The following is a 17,051-nucleotide window of genomic DNA, read 5'->3' as shown; positions in this document are numbered from 1 at the left end:
CTCCTGGTCTCCCATGCGGGTGAAGGGCCCAAGTACTTGGGCCATCCTCCACTGCACTCCCGGGCCATAGCAGAGAGCTGGCCTGGAAGAGGGGCGACCTGGACAGAATCCGGCACCCCGACCGGGACTAAAACCCGGTGTTCCGGCACTGCAAGGCGGAGGATTAGCCTAGTGAGCCACGGCGCCAGCCAATATAAGTTTCTTATAGGCATTAATTGTTGGGTCTTGTTTTTTAATCTACTCAGATAGTTTGTATCTTCTAATTGGAAGTTTAGTTCATTTACAATTAAAGGTTATTATTGTATAGTAATGACAGTCCTATTTTTTTTTTTTATTTCTTCAGTAGATTTTGTATATCCTGTTTTTTTCCTCTCCATGGTTTAGCAGTTTACTATTTTGATAAGGTTTGATTGTTTTCTCTTTCTCTTCTGTGTATGTCTTTTCTAGTGAGTTTTACACTTTCAAATGTTTTCATAATGGTAGATATCTTTGTTTTGCTTCTGATTATGGGTACTCCCTTAAGCATCTCTCGTGAGGGCAGTCTGGTAGTAGTGAAGTCCTTCAGTTTTTGCTTGTCTTGGAAAAACTTTCTGTGGGGTTTTTCAAATGAAGACATAGAACATGGGAGCCTCCATCAAAAGAGTGTGCCACTGGATAGCTGTCGGCCAGCACTTTTTATTAGAGGGTATAAGCACATCTACAAGCTAGCAAACATGTAGGCAAGGTTGTACATCAGCTTTATGGTGGGAAAGGAATCTGGTCTGGTGATCCATGACAGAGAACAGAATGATGATGTATATCTTCACAGACAGATCCATTCAGATGCTATTGCAAGCTCCCAAAAATAGTAGGTATCAATTAAAAAGCCTATTAGCCCCCAGATGCTTCTGCCAGGGCATTCCTTTGGGAGGGTGTGCCCTCACCCAGCCTGCATAGGCAGAGACATAACTGCATCCATGTCTATCCCAGGGGATTGTGCTCCCCTGAGAACATTTAGGCAGTATCCTCTATACCTTTCTACTTCTCCATCATTTGTGAAGGATATCTTTGCTGGGTATAATAGTTTTAGTTGGCAGTTTTTCCTTTCAGAGATTGTAATATACTTGCATTCCTAGCATTTAAGGTTCCTGCTTAACAATCTGTTGTTGCTTTAATTGGAGTTTCTATAAATATGATTTGGCACTTTTCTCTTGTAGATTTTACAATTCACTCTTGATTTTCCTCCGTTTTAATTTTCATTTGAATGTCAGGGTTACAGAGAGAGAGAGAGAGAGAAAGAGAGAGAGATCGAGATCTTATATCTGCTGGTTCATTCCTCATTTGTCTGCAATGATCAGGGTAGGGCAAGGCCGAAGCCAGGAGCCAGGAGCCTCATCCCAGCCTCCCATGTGGGTAGAGGGGCCTACTCACTTGGGCCATCTTCTGCTTTTCCCAAAGGGAGCAGGATTGGAAGTGGAGCAACCAGGACACAAACCAGCATCCAGCATCCCAGGTGGCACTTTGTCCACTATGCCACAATGCTGGTCCCATGTTACACTTCTGAAAGTTTGACTATGAAATATTGCAAGCAGGATCTTCTGTGGTCATGTCTATTTGGGGTCCCTATGACTTTCTATTCTTGAATGTCCATATATTTTTCTCAAGATTGAAGAAGTCTTCAGCTTTTATCTTATTAAATATTTTTTCTATAGCTTTACTCTTTTTTAGAGAGTATGCAGATTTGAGTATTCATCCATTTAATGGTGTTCCAAAGGTCTCAGGCTTTTGGGGTGTGTGCTGTATTTTATAAAATCTGTCCTGAAGTTCAGGTATTCTTCTGCCTTATGTAGTCTGGTATTAAGGCTTCCTTCTAATGTACATTTTACTTAACTTACTGAGTTCTTCTTTTGCATGATTTCTGTTCTTTTATAACATATCACTGCTGAATTTCTCATTTATATCATACATTGTTTTCCTAATTTTGTTAAATGCTCCATCTGTATTTTCTTGTATGTTTATAATTATCCTTTTTAATTCCTTATGAGGTGTTTTATTAGTCTCCTTTTCTTAGAGTCGGTTACCAGGCATTACATGTATCCTCTGAAGGCATCATATTGCTTTACATTTTCACACTTGTTTCCCTGTATTAATATTAGGACATTTGGTGGATCAGGTGTCTCTATTGCTTTTAAAGGGTGGCTTTTATAGTAAAAGTCTTTTTCCTGAAGATTTATCTTTGTGTGTCAGTTTGGTAGGTGACTTTTTTTTTTTTTTTTTTTTTTTTTTTGGTAAAGATTTTATTTATTTGAGAGGTAGAGTTACACACAGTGAGACGGAGAAACAGAGAAAAGTTTTCCTTTTGTTGTTTCACTCCCCAAATGGCCACAACAGATGGAGCTGCTCCAATCCAAAGCCAGGAACCAGGTGCTTCTTCCCAGTCTCCTGTGTGGGTACAGGGGCCCAAGAACTTGAACCACCTTCTACTGCTTTCCCAGGCCACAGCAGAGGGCTGGATTGGTAGAGGGGCAGCTGGGACTAGAACCGGTGCCCATGTAGGATGCCATCACCGCAGGCGGAGGATTAACCTACTGCACCATGGCACCAGCCCCTGGTAGGTGACTTTGGCTTTAGATTCATTTGGATGCTCTAATGTAGTCTTCTGTATTGATGGTGGTGAGGACCTAAAGTGTTCCTCAGTCTCAGTGGGTTTATGTGGGTCACAGTAGTAGCTTTCAGCTGTGAGAGCAGAGCCAGAGTCATGGGAGTATCACTGGCAGACAGTCTATGTCACAAGTAGACCTAGAGGTGGCCTACTGGGCCCAGTTGCTAGATTCCTGTGGCAGTGTTAGTAAGGTCCCATAGGTTTGTTGGCCTGTGGGAGTTAGGCTGAGTTTGCATGAGTCCTTGCAGCGGTCCAGGTGTTCTCAGGTGGCTGGGTCTAAGTTCTTGTCTCCAACACACTAAAGAATTTGAGGCTGAGGCATATGTAAAGTTAAGAGAATAAGATTTATTTTCAGCAAAGCAAGAATACATGAAAGGGAGTGTGGACTTGCTTGAGAATGAGGTGTACCCAGCAAGGTTTGGGGTCATCCCTGTATGTAATTTGTTTAAAGTTTCTGGGTAAAATGAGATTAAAAAGATAAATTTAAGGAGCTGGTGTTATGGTACAACATGTTAAGCTGCCGTCTGCGATGCCAGCATCCCATAAGAGTGTCAGTTCAAGCCCTGGCTGCCCCGCTTCCTATTCAGCTCCCTGCTAATGTGCCTGGGAAAGCAATGGAAAAATGGCCTCTGCCACCCACATGGGAGACCCAGATGGAATTCAGGCTCCTGACTTAGACCTGGCTTGGCCGTGGCCATTGTGGCCATTTAGGGAGTAAACTAGGGGATGGAAGATTTCTCTCTCCTTCCCTCTCCCTCTAATTCTACCTTGCAAAGTTAAAAAAATTAATGTCTTCAGAATAAAATAAAATTTTGTACAAAATATATTTGATATCTATGTATAGCTTTGTCATAATATGCTTTTTCCATGCACTTTTTAAAGAGTCTTATTTTATGTCATTTAATTCTTAAAAGAAATAGAGGAATTCTTATCCTCATTGTATAGCTCATAGAAGAAATACAGACTAGGTAACTGCATATTCACACAGCTGGAAAGTGGGTAGGCAAAGAATTTTTAAGATCTAGTTTATATGCCAATGTTGCTTTTCTTTTTTCTTTTTTTTATTTTTGACAGGTAGAGTGGACAGTGAGAGAGCGACAGAGAGAAAGGTCTTCCTTTACCATTGGTTCACCCTTCAATGGCTGCTGTGGGCGTCCCAACCGGGACTAGAACCCGGTGTGCCGGCGCTGCAAGGCGGGGGATTAGCCTATTGAGCCGCGGCGCCGGCCGCCAATGTTCCTTTTCAAGTACTGGGCTACCTCCCCAATTTCCCCCCTCACAGAGTCTTTCTCAAAAATTTGAACTTTCTATCTTTTTTGGAAAGTGGGGAGAGAAGCTGATAATGAAATCCAGCATCTGTTTAGATTTAAAGCCTTACTCTTACCTAGTATGAAGAAAGGTCATACTTGTGTTGAAAACTACTGTATGGATATTCACTAAAGAATGCAGAAGGGCTTAAAGAGTTGACAGGCTGGGGCTGGTGCTATGACGCAGCAGGTTAAAGCACTGGCCTGAAGTGCTGGCATCCCATAGGGGCAGCGGTTCAAGACCCAGCTGCTCCGCTTCCAATCCAGTTCTCCGCTATGGCCTGGGAAAGCACCTGCATAGGAGACCTGGAAGAAGCTCCTGGTTCCTGGCTGCGGATCAGCACAGCTCAGGCCATTGCGGCCATCTGGGGAGTGAACCAGTGGATAGAAGACCTCTCTCTCTGTCTCTACCCCTCTCTGTAACTCTGCCTGTCAAATAAATAAAATAAATATTTTAAAAAAATTACTCATAAGTGAACTATAGTACTCATTCGTGTAACAAAACAGTGGAGCTACATTCACTCTGAAATATCAGCTTATATGGACTTGTGCAGAGATAGCTGTTCTAATAGACATTTAAAGTCTGTTACTGCTTTTGTCCAAAAGGTGAGGGTGGGGGGAGAACTGTGTAACTATTCCTATAGGTGTGGTTAAATTTTTTAAATTAAGACAACTGTTATTGTAATATATGCTTTTTAAATTTTCTTCTCAAATTCACTAAGATTATAATTTCTGTTAACAGAGACTGAATTTATGCTTTGCAATTTCCTCTCAGTAACTCATGAATAAGGAGCTGTGTTCTAGGCAATCCAAGCAGGGGAGGAAGGGAATGGAGGGAAGAGAAAAAGTATTGTGGCTCTGAAACACAATTTGCCTTCTAATTGTAGTTGTACTCTTATTTATCTTATTTATTGCATTATTAAAATTGTTGAACAGATTTGAACATTGAATAGCTTAGTGCTGATAGAAAACCATCTTCATTTTTAAAAACTCACTGCAAAGATTCTCCACATGTTTTCTAAACTGTAATTTCCTAGTACATGAAATTAAGACTTAGTATAATTGTTCTGCAAGGTTTGCTTCTTATATGTCTTAAGCATCCGTGTTGGGAATTTTGGAAGACTATGTTCAGCATTTAGAATCAAGTACTGTCTGAGCTTTTCAGTTAAAGGATAGAGTTTACTGTGCATTCAGACTATTGAGAGTCTGAACATTTGGATTGATAGTCCAAAAGTTTACTTTGCTGAGATAACATCCATAAGAGATTACTCCAGAATTTAGACAACAGACATTTGTTACTGGAAAATAAAGCTTAAGAGATCAGTTTTCACCACTGTTGTTGGCTGGTTCATCTTCACTAGTTATCCTGGCAGAAGAGATTTCTGTGATCTTACTAATTAGCATAGGATCCTGTTCTGCATCTATATAATAATGTAATGAAACTAAGTGGATAAAAGTATGCTGTTGCATTTTAATATGAATTTCTGAAATTTCTGCAAGTTATGAAGCTAGTATTTCTGAGGCTCTGCTGTGTTATATGTTTATTTGTGTATGAGCATGCACCACAAAATATTACATATATTGTATCACTATATAATATCACTCCAGCAGTTTTAAATATATGACCTTAGTTTTAGTTATTTCATGAGAAGAATGAAAATCACACATATGTTAATTTCACAGCTATAATTCCCTTGTGAGTCATTGCTTTTATTGATCCTGTTTTTAAACGTTTGTAGCTGAGCTGTGCACTGGGATTGCCATTGCCAAATGTGGCAATTGAGAAGTTGAAATGTAGGTAATCTAGGTAAAATATAGTTGGATTTTGTAGATTATAAAAAAGATTATAAGTTAATAGTTTAGGCCGGCGCCGCGACTCACTAGGCTAATCCTCTGCCTTGCAGCGCCGGCACGCCGGGTTCTAGTCCCGGTTGGGGCGCCGGATTCTGTCCCGGTTGCCCCTCTTCCAGGCCAGCTCTCTGCTGTGGCCTGGGAGTGCAGTGGAGGATGGCCCAAGTGCTTGGGCCCTGCACCCCATGGGAGACCAGGAGAAGCACCTGGCTCCTGCCATCGGATCAGCACGGTGCGCCGGCCGCGGCGGCCATTGGAGGGCGAACGAACGGCAAAGGAAGACCTTTCTCTCTGTCTCTCTCTCACTGTCCACTCTGCCTGTCAAAAAAAAAGAGAAAGTATTATATAGCTGTCCATGTGTCCCAGCAGTGCAATGACACCTGTTCCATGCAGTATAGATGTACACATAATGGAAAGAACGTATGTTTGACTGTCATTTGACACTAGTTGTAATGTTGCAATGTATTGGTATGCTCCATAAAACAGGGGAAAAGGAAAAAAACACATAAGAATGAAAAGGGGAAACAATCTCTAGATTTTATTAAAGAGTATTAAAGATGCCATTAAAAAGAGCCTAGTACTAATATGAAAATTATACCTTGTATCATGCAGTTTTCTTTAATAATAGGTAACTTTGAAAACCAATGATAGATATATTTAGCTATTTTTAAGCTGAGGAACAAAAACTCATACTACTAGAATATCACTTATTTCCTTTTTTTTTCTCTATGATACAGAATTCTCATTTGTGGAAGAAGGGGTAAATAATGTTGCAACATAAACATCTTGAAAACAAAAAAGTTATTTAAACTCCTGTATGATGCCAATGAAAGGAATCTTTTATTCTCTTAAAAAGTGATTGTCTCTTTTCCCCATCCCACTCCCATTTCCATGTTTGTTTTGTTTTGTTTTGTTTATCCAAAAAGATATATTTGATGCCCTGCTTAGATTTATTTCTACTTATTAAATAAAGAATAGCACTGTTATGTTTTGTATTTGAAGTTATAAGGTACGTTTATTTTTTCTTTTATTTGTAATTTAACTCTTTGTTTTACAGATGAGGGCAGAAGTGCAGTTGACCAAGCAGGTGGTGCACAGATTGTAGTTGACCATTTAAGGTCACTGTGCAGTATAACAGATCCCGCCAATGAGAAGCTCTTGACTGTCTTTTGTGGCATGCTGATGAACTATAGCAATGAGAATGGTAAACAAAACTGAAAACTTGCTTTATCTCTGGGGGAAAAATTAAAAATAATCTTTACTATAGTGTAAAACAAAATATTTGAAAAATGATGAATAAAGAATTCCTAACAAAATTAATAATTAGCCAACATTAAGTTTTAAGGTTTCAAAAATACAAAATGTTCTAATTTATTAAATGGGAGTAGTTTTTAAAGGTTCACCCATGTTAATCAGTATCCAAACAAAAAATAGTCTGTGCTACACTTTAAGCTTTATAGCTCTGAACATTCTTGAAATAAACAGTACTAAAATAAATTGCATTGTGTTTATTGCTTTATATTAATACCAGAATTAGTTTAAAATGTAAATGCTATCTATAAAAGTAAAATTATTTTATCTAGGTACTAGATTGACTTGGAAGAATTTTAAAATAACTTTGATAAAATCTGGCTTTAGTAAAATGACATTTAGAGCAGTTTCAGACAGCACAATTTAGAAATTTAATAAAGTCTTTTAAACAGCAGCAGCTTTTCTCTATCAGGCATTTTTAGAACCTAGCAGCAAATGACATATCAACAGGTTTCAGATAGCTCATAGGGTTAAATAAATGAACATAAAAACAGTGATATTAAGGCATCACAGTACTTTTGTGTCACAAAATATCAGTCATTTTGTTATTTTATATGATTGTTGTGTGGCTCAGACACTCAAATTGTGTTATGTTTTTGGCATGTAATATAAATAAGGTCTTTGTGGTTTGTTTTACAGAAGTTTTTTAAGTTGTGGTCTTTCTACAAAGATATTTGCATATTGAACATGCAATGTTACTCTTTATTTTCATGTGATCTAGAAACACAGGGACCCTTCTACATTTTTTTCTTTTTTTTTTTCTTTCACTTTTGCTAATAGTGCAGCTAAGAAATATTCTCAATAATTTTTAAAAAGATAAGACTGATCACAAATGACTACTGACATTTTGCCCTTGGTGTTAGTGAGAACCATGAATGATGGGCTCTGCAGTGTGATTAATCACCATGTCCTATAAGGGAAGAGCTACTGCTCCTGTCTAACCAGTTGTTATTTGGCAGGTTGGCCAGATTCTACATCTTTTTATTTGAGGAAGGGTGGAAGTGTAGCTTTTCGTAATGACATCTGATTTGTAAATGTTGTATTACATTTGTTTCCTTAACACTGTTGAGCTGAACGTGAAGTGGCTTCAAGTCTCATTTTGCTAATGCATGAGCTTCTCAAAATTATCCATAATAATAATAGTTTTTATTGAGCAGATGGTTATTAAGCTTGAGCTAATAACAAATGGTAGTGTTTATAGTATCAATTATTTCTATTTCTCCCACCCCCAGTAGAATTAATTTTGAAGAGAAACTGTCCTAATTATGAACAGGAGAAACAAAATGGACAATGTCTGGGTAATTCATGAAATGAGGAGCAATTTCTTAAATAATCAACATTGATCATGAGTTTTTGAGTTGCATTAAGAAATTATTGATTGATTGTCCACTTTGCTTCATTCCCTATAACTTCATTTGGGCTGGGGTATTTGGGAAAGGAGGAAAGTGCTACATAGGAGAAAGTGTTTTTAGAAAAACAAAGGAAAGAAACTATTCATAAAGTTATTATAGCAGCTCTAAATGTAACAGAGTTAGTCTTATTATGCACCTAAACTATTTGTTAGTCATTTGAGGAAGCTGTTTAGAACTCTGTACAAAAGGTTATTAAATGGCCACATGGTCTTCAAGAAAACATTATTAATTCTCATCCAAAGCAGTGATTAAATCAATACTATAGAGCACTGTGTGTAGAGAGGTATACTAAGAAGGTAGTTATTAACAACTGTGTGTTGTAGTGTTTAACTAGTGCATTGCCTAAATGTGTATTTCTTTTTTATAAGTATGTTTTTTCCTAGTGTTCAGGTATTCCTAGGAAATAGCTTAGATACTTTGGAGAACTGTATTAACTTTTCTCAGAATATTACTGGACAAATGTTCTGCTGTTTTGTTCTGCTGTTCCAAAAGCTACAATCTGAATGTAGCTTTTAAAGCTTACTAGTTAAAATAGAAGCAACCTTTAATAATTTTAAGGAACAAATGTCAAACTTGTAACTATCATCATCATCTTTCCTCTGCTTCCTTTTTACTTTCTGTTATAAGCATCAATTTGTGAAGTGGTTCGTTTTCTGCCAAATAATCTTTGACTCAAGTTATGTCCTCCTTGGTCTGTTTTGCATCCTTATCAAGCATCTTTATTGTTGTGTTCATTTACTGACTCTTTTCTGTAGAATTTGTGTTTAACAATTTAAATATAGGGTGTGGTTTTTTTTTACTACAGATTAGTTAGTATTGATTCTGTCCACCTAGATGTGTTCCTGAGACAAAAAATTTAGAGCTTTTTAAAACATAAGAGGTACTTTTTTATTGGCACTGATACGTATAGTTTATTTTTAAAAAATATTTACCATTGAATTTAAGCCTGTGTTAATTTGTGCATAGAATATAGTGGGGGCCGGTGCCATGGCTCACTTGGTTAATCCTCCACCTGCGGTGCCAGCATTCCATATGGGTGCCAAGTTCTAGTTCTGGTTGCTCCTCTTCCAGTCCAGCTCTCTGCTGTGGCCTGGGAGGGCAGTGGAGGATGGCCCAGGTGCTTGGGCGCCAGCACCCGCATAGAAGACCAGGAAGAAGCACCTGGCTCCTGGCTTCAGTCAGCATAACTCTGGTTGTGGCGGCCATTTGGGGGTGAACCAACGGAAGGAAGACGTTTCTTTCTGTCTCTCTCACTGTCTAACTGTCAAATAGATAAAATTAAAAAAAAAAAGAATATAAGTGATAAAAATCTACTCCAGCTTAAAACTTAACTCTGCCTTTGGAATGAATAACCTAGGCATTACCCATTATAATAAGGAATTATTCCCTAATCCTGTAGATAAAATGTTTAAATATGCAGATAAGAAAGTATTTAAAATATCACAAAAACCTTCCAACATTGTTTTCCTTGAAGACAGCATTTTCATCAGATTGAGACTTAGGACATCTTGTCCAGTAGGTGAAACCCAGAGCATATATATTTTTTTCAATCCATTAAATTGAGAATAAAACAAGTTTTCTAAACAAATGCAAGCTAGACATATTATGAAAATATTTAATAAAGACTTTTTTACTATTTGATAACTATATACATACATAACACATACATATATATTTATAAAATGAATTACACTGAAAATTTCAGTTTAAGAAGTCTTTTAAAAAGTCTATACTTTTAAACTGTGAGCTAAATTCTTATTTCCACATTAATGAAGCAATTAAAACTTTTTATATTCAGACAGGTAAGTGTGGAATATGTGAGATAAAAGTTATATTGCTTAGCCAGAGAAGTTATGTCAATAATGTTGTATAAATGACATCATATTTAAAATAAGGCAGAAATAAAACTTTGTTTAGTAAAAATCATTTTAGATTTATCCATTTTGGAAAATGACACCTGTTTCATGTTGCAAAACACACCCTGAAATTCTGTGATTCTTGAAAATAACCTGAATATCTGGTAGTTGTGGCTGTAAAATGCATGTTGACAAGGTGTTCAATTTGAGAGAATGTGTTGAACTTTCTAATTTTTTTCTTTCGTTAAAAATTGAAAAATTATATTCTGTTAACAAAGAACTCATTTAATTATAGATATTTATACAGATACTTCAAATTATACAAAAATGGAATTAAAAGATAAGCTTATTTTGGTATGAAAATTGTGAAATCTATGCATGGTTCCTTAGTAGTGTACATTTTCCATGAACTCTTTGAAGACCCTTAACATTTCTCATTTGTTCCTTTTTTTTTTTAAGATTTTATTTGAGAGATATAGACAGAGAGAAGGAAAGACAGAGAAATGTCTTCCATCCACTGGTTTACTCCCGCAGCTGGAGCTGAGCTGATCTGAAACCAAGAACCAAGAACCTCCTCTGGGCTTCCCACATGGGTGCAGGGGCCCAAGGACTTGTGCCATCTTCTGCTGCTTTCCCAGACAATCAGCAGGGAGCTAGAAGGGAAGTGGAACAGCTGGGACTCAAACTGGTGCCCATATGGAATGCCAGTGCCACAGGCAGAGGCTTAACCTACTGCGCAACAGTGCTTGGCCCCTTATTAGTTTCTTAAATATCCTTTTACAGCTTTGGTAACTTAATACCAAAACATTGCCATGAAGACTAAACATTTTCTTTAGTTACAGCTGTTCTGGGATTAGGTCCTGAAAGGCCTCCTCATAACTCTTTTTTTAAAGATAAAATAAATAATTTAAAAATAAAATCTTTTTTTAAAGATTTTATTTATTTATTTGAGAGGTAGAGTTACAGGGCAGAGAGGCAGGGCTTGACAGAGAGAAAGGTCTTCCATCCACTGGTTCACTCCCCAAGTGGCTTGCAATAGCCAGAGTTGGATGGAGTTGGGCTGATCCAAAGCCAGGAGCCAGGAGCTTCTTCGAGTCTCCCACACGAGTTCAGGGGCCCAAACACTTGGGCCATCTTCTGCTTTCCTAGCCCATAGCAGAGAACTGGTTCCGAAGAGGAGCAGCCAGGACTTGAACCAGCACCCATATGGGATGCCGGCTCCACAGGTGGAGGCTTGGCTCACTATGCCACAGTGCCGCCCCCCCCCCCCCCATAACTTTTCAATATCATGCTTCCAAAATGCATCTACCAAACATTGTAGTTTAGCAGCACAATATATTGTAGTGTGCAGGTTGCTTAACTCATGGTTGTGTGGCTAACTCTGAACCATGAGTCACTGCTGCTACACAACATCATGAGAATTGTGTGCCTCATATTGCTAGCTTAGAAGATCATAGTTTGAAATAAGGTTTCTAGTGAGTGAAGATCACTTTGGCACCATTATAAAGTCAAAACTTTTAATCAAGTTTTTGGTTAAGTCACAGTTGGTATTTATTACATTATTTTGGCACATAGTGGCTTAGAAAATATTGACTTTTCTGGATTTATAGTATAGTCTAAAATTTTTAATTAACAAAATCAGTACTTGGAGAAGAATAATGTTATTGGAATTGGATTTTCTTCATTAAATAAGTTAGAAGAATTATAAACTCCTTTTCACTATATTAGTGATATTCTCTATCCACATACATGGTAGTAGCAGAAAAGGGCATTGAAAAAATAGTGATAATAACAGTGATCAGATCTGCATGTACAACTTTCCCAGAGGCGATCGGTAGCCTTGAGAAATGTGCTTTATATACACGTAAAAGGTTTGAATAGAAGCAAACTGGTAACATAAAACAATTCTATAGAGACCAGAAGAGCACCTTGTGGAGGAATCTCTTGGTGGTCATCATCACTTTGTTACAAGTACCCATAATAAAGAATTATCTGACAGAAAACTCTATAATTAGAGTTTGATTTTTTTCTGAATGCCATTGTGCTAGAGATACAGAATGAAGGGAAATATCTTATAACACTAAAGCAAGTTATAATTGATGATAAGCACTTAGCACAAAGACCAAAGTTATTCGTTTTATATGTAATCCATGCTATAAGAGAGAAAAGGCAGAGATAATAAACATGCTTTCAGGAAAAGGAAAACTCATTCCTTCTAAAATTAATGGGTACGATCTGTGATTTCTGATCTGTATTTTATGTACATTTATATGGTTTCTATAAATAAAGCTAAGTTTTCTCTCATACCTTAACTCCCTGTTATTGAAAGAATTTCTCTCTCCTTTTTTTTTTTTGTATGCTTCCTGAAATCTCTCTTGGATACATGCATGATAATTTCTGTTTCTTTGCTGTCTACAGTTAGAACTAAACCATGGTTGAAAGGACCCTATCTATTATTTAGGAAATGCAACTTCCGGGATGTGTTATGGAGTCATAACACTTAATTTTTCACTGTTGAGCTCAGTACTTACTGTTTAGGCTTTAAAGTGTTTTCTGTCCTCTAATTTAAAGATCATTTAATATGAAATTAATTTCAGCCTGTACTTTATTTCAACCTGTAAAAACAAACTTCTAATCCTGCTGTTCATTTTCATAATGAACACATTCAAATAGCTTGGTTTTGTTTTATTTTTCTTCATCCTTAAAAATAGAGGAGTAGAAATGAATAAGAATGATCCTGATTAAAAATTAAAATGCTTTTTGGCCTGAACTCCATATTTATCCTTATGTTTTAAGGGTTATTACAGGTGAGAAAAAACATTTCCTAAATGTTAGAAGTTTAGAGAAATGTTTGTTTTACATGAATGAGGAACTGTTTCCAGAGTTTACTTACTGTGTGTACAGGCAATTAATAATCCCATATATTCCCTAAATAGTAAAAATCATTTTGTGTAACTCTGTAAGTGTAAACAAAAAAAAAAGAAAATTTAAAATGTAAAACTGTATCTTTATCTTTGTGATCATGGTCTTTTTTTAACTTAAATTTTCCAGTATGTTATTTTAAATATATTTTTGTTTACTTGTTTACTTTGTTTATGAAGATATGGAAAATGTACTATCAAGTACATCTTTTGAAGCCTAGTTTGTCAAATTAAGGGCATTTTATTGTATAGATGAGAACTTGTTGGTTTTTTATTTTTAAGATTTATTTACTTATTTGAAAGGCAGAGTTAGAGGGCAGGAGGGAGACACACACACACACACACACACACAGATTTTGCATCCACTGATTCACTCCCTAAATGGCCAGCCAGAAGCTCAGAACTCCAACATGGGTGGCAGGGGCTCAAGTACTTGGGCCACCTTCTGCTGCTTTCCCGGGTTCCTTAGCAGGGAGCTGGGACAGCAGTGCAGCACCTGTGACTTGAACTGGTACTCATATGGGATGTGTTACTGGGCTTCTTTATTTATTTACTGTTCAAAAATTTTTTCTTTATTTTCTGTGCCTATCATTGTTCTCTTGTAAATGTTTTTTGAATTTTAACAGTTTGCTGAAGCAGGTTACATTCTTCAAATCTGCTACAAATGGCATTTTAAACAAGTTGTTTCATTGAAAGAGCAATTATTTTGGTGCCTCTTGCTAATAACTCTGTTAAACCACTCAAGGGTAGCCTTTAGCCGTAATCCTTCTAGACAGTTACCATAATAATACTCTTATTTAAAGGGCAGTTGGAGATGCTGGATAATACTTGGTTCCTAGTAGAGATATATCAAATGCATATCTAATCTTATTCCGGGCCGGTGCTGTGGTGTAGTGGGTAAAGCTGTTGCCTGCAGTGCTGGCATCCTATATGGGCACTGGTTTGAGTCCCAGATGCTCCACTTCCAACCCATAGCTCTCTGCTATGGCCTGGGAAAGCATGGAGGATGGCCCAAGTCCTTGGGCCCCTGCACCCACGTGGGAAACCCGGAGGAGGCTCCTTGCTCCTGGCTTCGAATCAGCACAGCTCACTACATTGCGGCCAGCTGGGGAGTGAACCAGTAGTTGGAAGACCCCTCTCTCTCTCTGCCTCTCCTTCTCTCTGTGTGTAATCTGACTTTCAAGTAAATAAATAAATCTTAAAAAAATATTATCCCCATGGTCAAGTATTGGTGGTAATATTAAGCTTTGGCCATTATAGAATGAACTTCTAAATGCAAGAATCTGCAATTTTATCTCAGAAAAAAATGAAATCATTCTTAAATCTTTTTATCAGTGACTTTAGTAGCTTAATACTTAAAGTATGAAATTAAATTTTTACATAATATTTAGTATTGTCATCCTCTAAATCACCTCTGTGATTATGATAGCACTTTGGCATGTAATGCTACTTAGGAGCCCACTTTATTTGATGTTCCTCATTCTGTAACATGGTTTTCTTTTCTGTATGCCTGTATTAAAAATGACTAATCACAGATGTTGCTTAATATTATTTTCAAGATTTTCCTTATTGTGAAAATTTAAGGTAGGACAACTAGCTTTCTGATTTTTACTTATCCTCACAAGAAATAAAGAATTCCCACATGGGACTTTATAATTGAAAGACTCATGGCCTGACTGGGATTAAGTAACTTAAAAACAGTTCCTGATGTTTATTTTATGTTGTAAACTCTAAAGAGAATATATGATATAATCTCTATTGTTTGGCTTTTATTTGATTTTTATGTGAAGTTTGCCATCATTAGTTATTGGTATATTTAAATATAATAATAATAGATATATACATTTTGACTGAATGATAGAATTTCAATATATGAGCCAAATAGATTTTCTCTATATGTGAATTGTTTACTTGTGTTTGCCATTTTACTTTCTTCTAAATTAAAAAATCTTTTTAGAGATTTGTTTATTTGAAAGGGAGAAAAAGAAAAGGAAGGAAGGAAGGGGGGTTGGTGGTCTTCTACCCACCGGCTGGTTCATTACCTGAATACTTGCAACAGCCTTAGGTAGGTCAGTCAAAGCTGGGATCCTGGAAGTCTATCCTGGTTTCCCACATGGATGGCAGGAACACAGATATTTAGACCATCATATGCTACCTCCCAGGCACATTAGCAAGAAGCATAAGGAAGCACAGAGTAGCCAGGACTTAAACCACGGATGTGGATGTGGACATCCCAAATGGTGTTTTAACCTACTGCATCACAATTCCTGCTTTCCCACATTTCCCACCTCAAGATTCTATTTTATTGTTGATTAAATGATGGTATCAGCCATGATATGCATTGATCCTGTACAAATTTTTAGGTTCCAGAAAAGACCTTGAAGTTAGCATTGAGCTGAGGTTAAAATCTGAGGTGAATAATAACCAAGTATCAGTGCATCTCTGACTTAGGCCACTTAGAAAATGTATTCAGAGAAAAATTGAAAACAGAAACATATTACGTATAAATTAACTTTTATAAAAATTAGTAATCCTATTTGATAAGTAAAATCTAATACTCAACTATGTTCTTTAATTTACTGAAAAAACTTAAATACTATTTGAAAACCAAGGGTACTGACTGGTATAGAAATTCTTTTGGGTATGTCTGCATATCCCATTAAGAAAAGTTTTGAGTTGCAAGCAGCTTCTGTGTAATTTTAAAGTATAAAACTAAATCATGTTTCAGGATAATTAGTAAAGTTTTTTTAAGCCAGTATATCCTTTTGTAAAACAAATTTTTCTGTTTTAAACATGTCTGTGAGGTATACATGTTACATTATAAGCTAACCTGGCATTTAGCTTAATTTGCTTTACAAATATTCAAGTGTAAACCTAACAATAGCCGGCGCCGTGGCTCAATAGGCTAATCCTCCACCTTGCGGCGCCGGCACACCGGGTTCTAGTCCCGGTTGGGGCGCCGGATTCTGTCCCGGTTGCCTCTCTTCCAGGCCAGCTCTCTGCTATGGCCAGGGAGTGCAGTGGAGGATGGCCCAGGTGCTTGGGCCCTGCACCCCATGGGAGACCAGGAAAAGCACCTGGCTCCTGGCTCCTGCCATCGGATCAGCGCGGTGCGCCGGCTGCAGCGGCGGCCATTGGAGGGTGAACCAACGGCAAAGGAAGACCTTTCTCTCTCTGTCTCTCTCTCTCACTGTCCACTCTGCCTGTCAAAAAAAGAAAAAAAAAAAAAAAAAAAAAAAAACCTAACACTGACCATAGGTATTGGCTTTATCTCAGCAGTGCTATTTGAGAGCAGAGACTGTTGGTTTCTGTTATTAAGATCTACTTAAACAACAACGAGCAGTAATCTGAGAGGGAGAGAGAGAAAGATGTTTATAAAAGACCAGGTTCTTTATGAGATGAAAGCATACAGTTTTCTTTAGTCAGAATAGACATATTTGTAAAAATTTCTTTTGTAGCAGTATTGACTAAAGCAAGAGTTGATGTGCAGTAAATAGTTGAACCTGAAATGATATAGAGATGAAATTACTACTAGATTAGGACATGATCACTTTAGATATTATTGAATTCAGAATAGTAAATGGATGGGCTTTTTTTTTTTTTTTTTTTTTTTGACAAGCAGAGTGGACAGTGAGAGAGAGAGACAGAGAGAAAGGTCTTCCTTTTGCCGTTGGTTCACCTTCCAATGGCCGCCGTGGCTGGCGCGCTGCAGCCGGCACACCGTGCTGATCCGAAGGCAGGAGCCAGGTACT

The 17,051-nt window shown here is 37.3% G+C and overlaps 1 protein-coding gene across 7 annotated transcripts in view; it reads left to right on the top strand.

Moving 5' to 3' along the window:
* Nucleotides 1-17,051, top strand: part of RAP1GDS1 (Rap1 GTPase-GDP dissociation stimulator 1) — a 167,569-nt gene that overhangs the window by 96,579 nt on the left and 53,939 nt on the right. For 4 of the 7 annotated variants that reach the window (XM_070047837.2, XM_070047838.2, XM_070047839.2 and 1 more), the window contains one exon: nucleotides 6,857-7,003. The exons of the other annotated variants lie outside the window; for them this stretch is intronic. In XM_070047837.2, the coding sequence (XP_069903938.1) occupies nucleotides 6,857-7,003 (147 nt within the window). The remainder of the gene's footprint in view (nucleotides 1-6,856; nucleotides 7,004-17,051) is intronic. 7 annotated transcript variants of the gene reach the window in all.

This window comes from Oryctolagus cuniculus, chromosome 8 (assembly GCF_051225735.1).
Source record: "Oryctolagus cuniculus isolate XC-2025 breed Fujian yellow rabbit chromosome 8, ASM5122573v1, whole genome shotgun sequence".
Taxonomy (NCBI): Eukaryota; Metazoa; Chordata; class Mammalia; order Lagomorpha; family Leporidae; genus Oryctolagus; species Oryctolagus cuniculus.
This window is presented reverse-complemented; position numbering and strand designations above follow the sequence as displayed.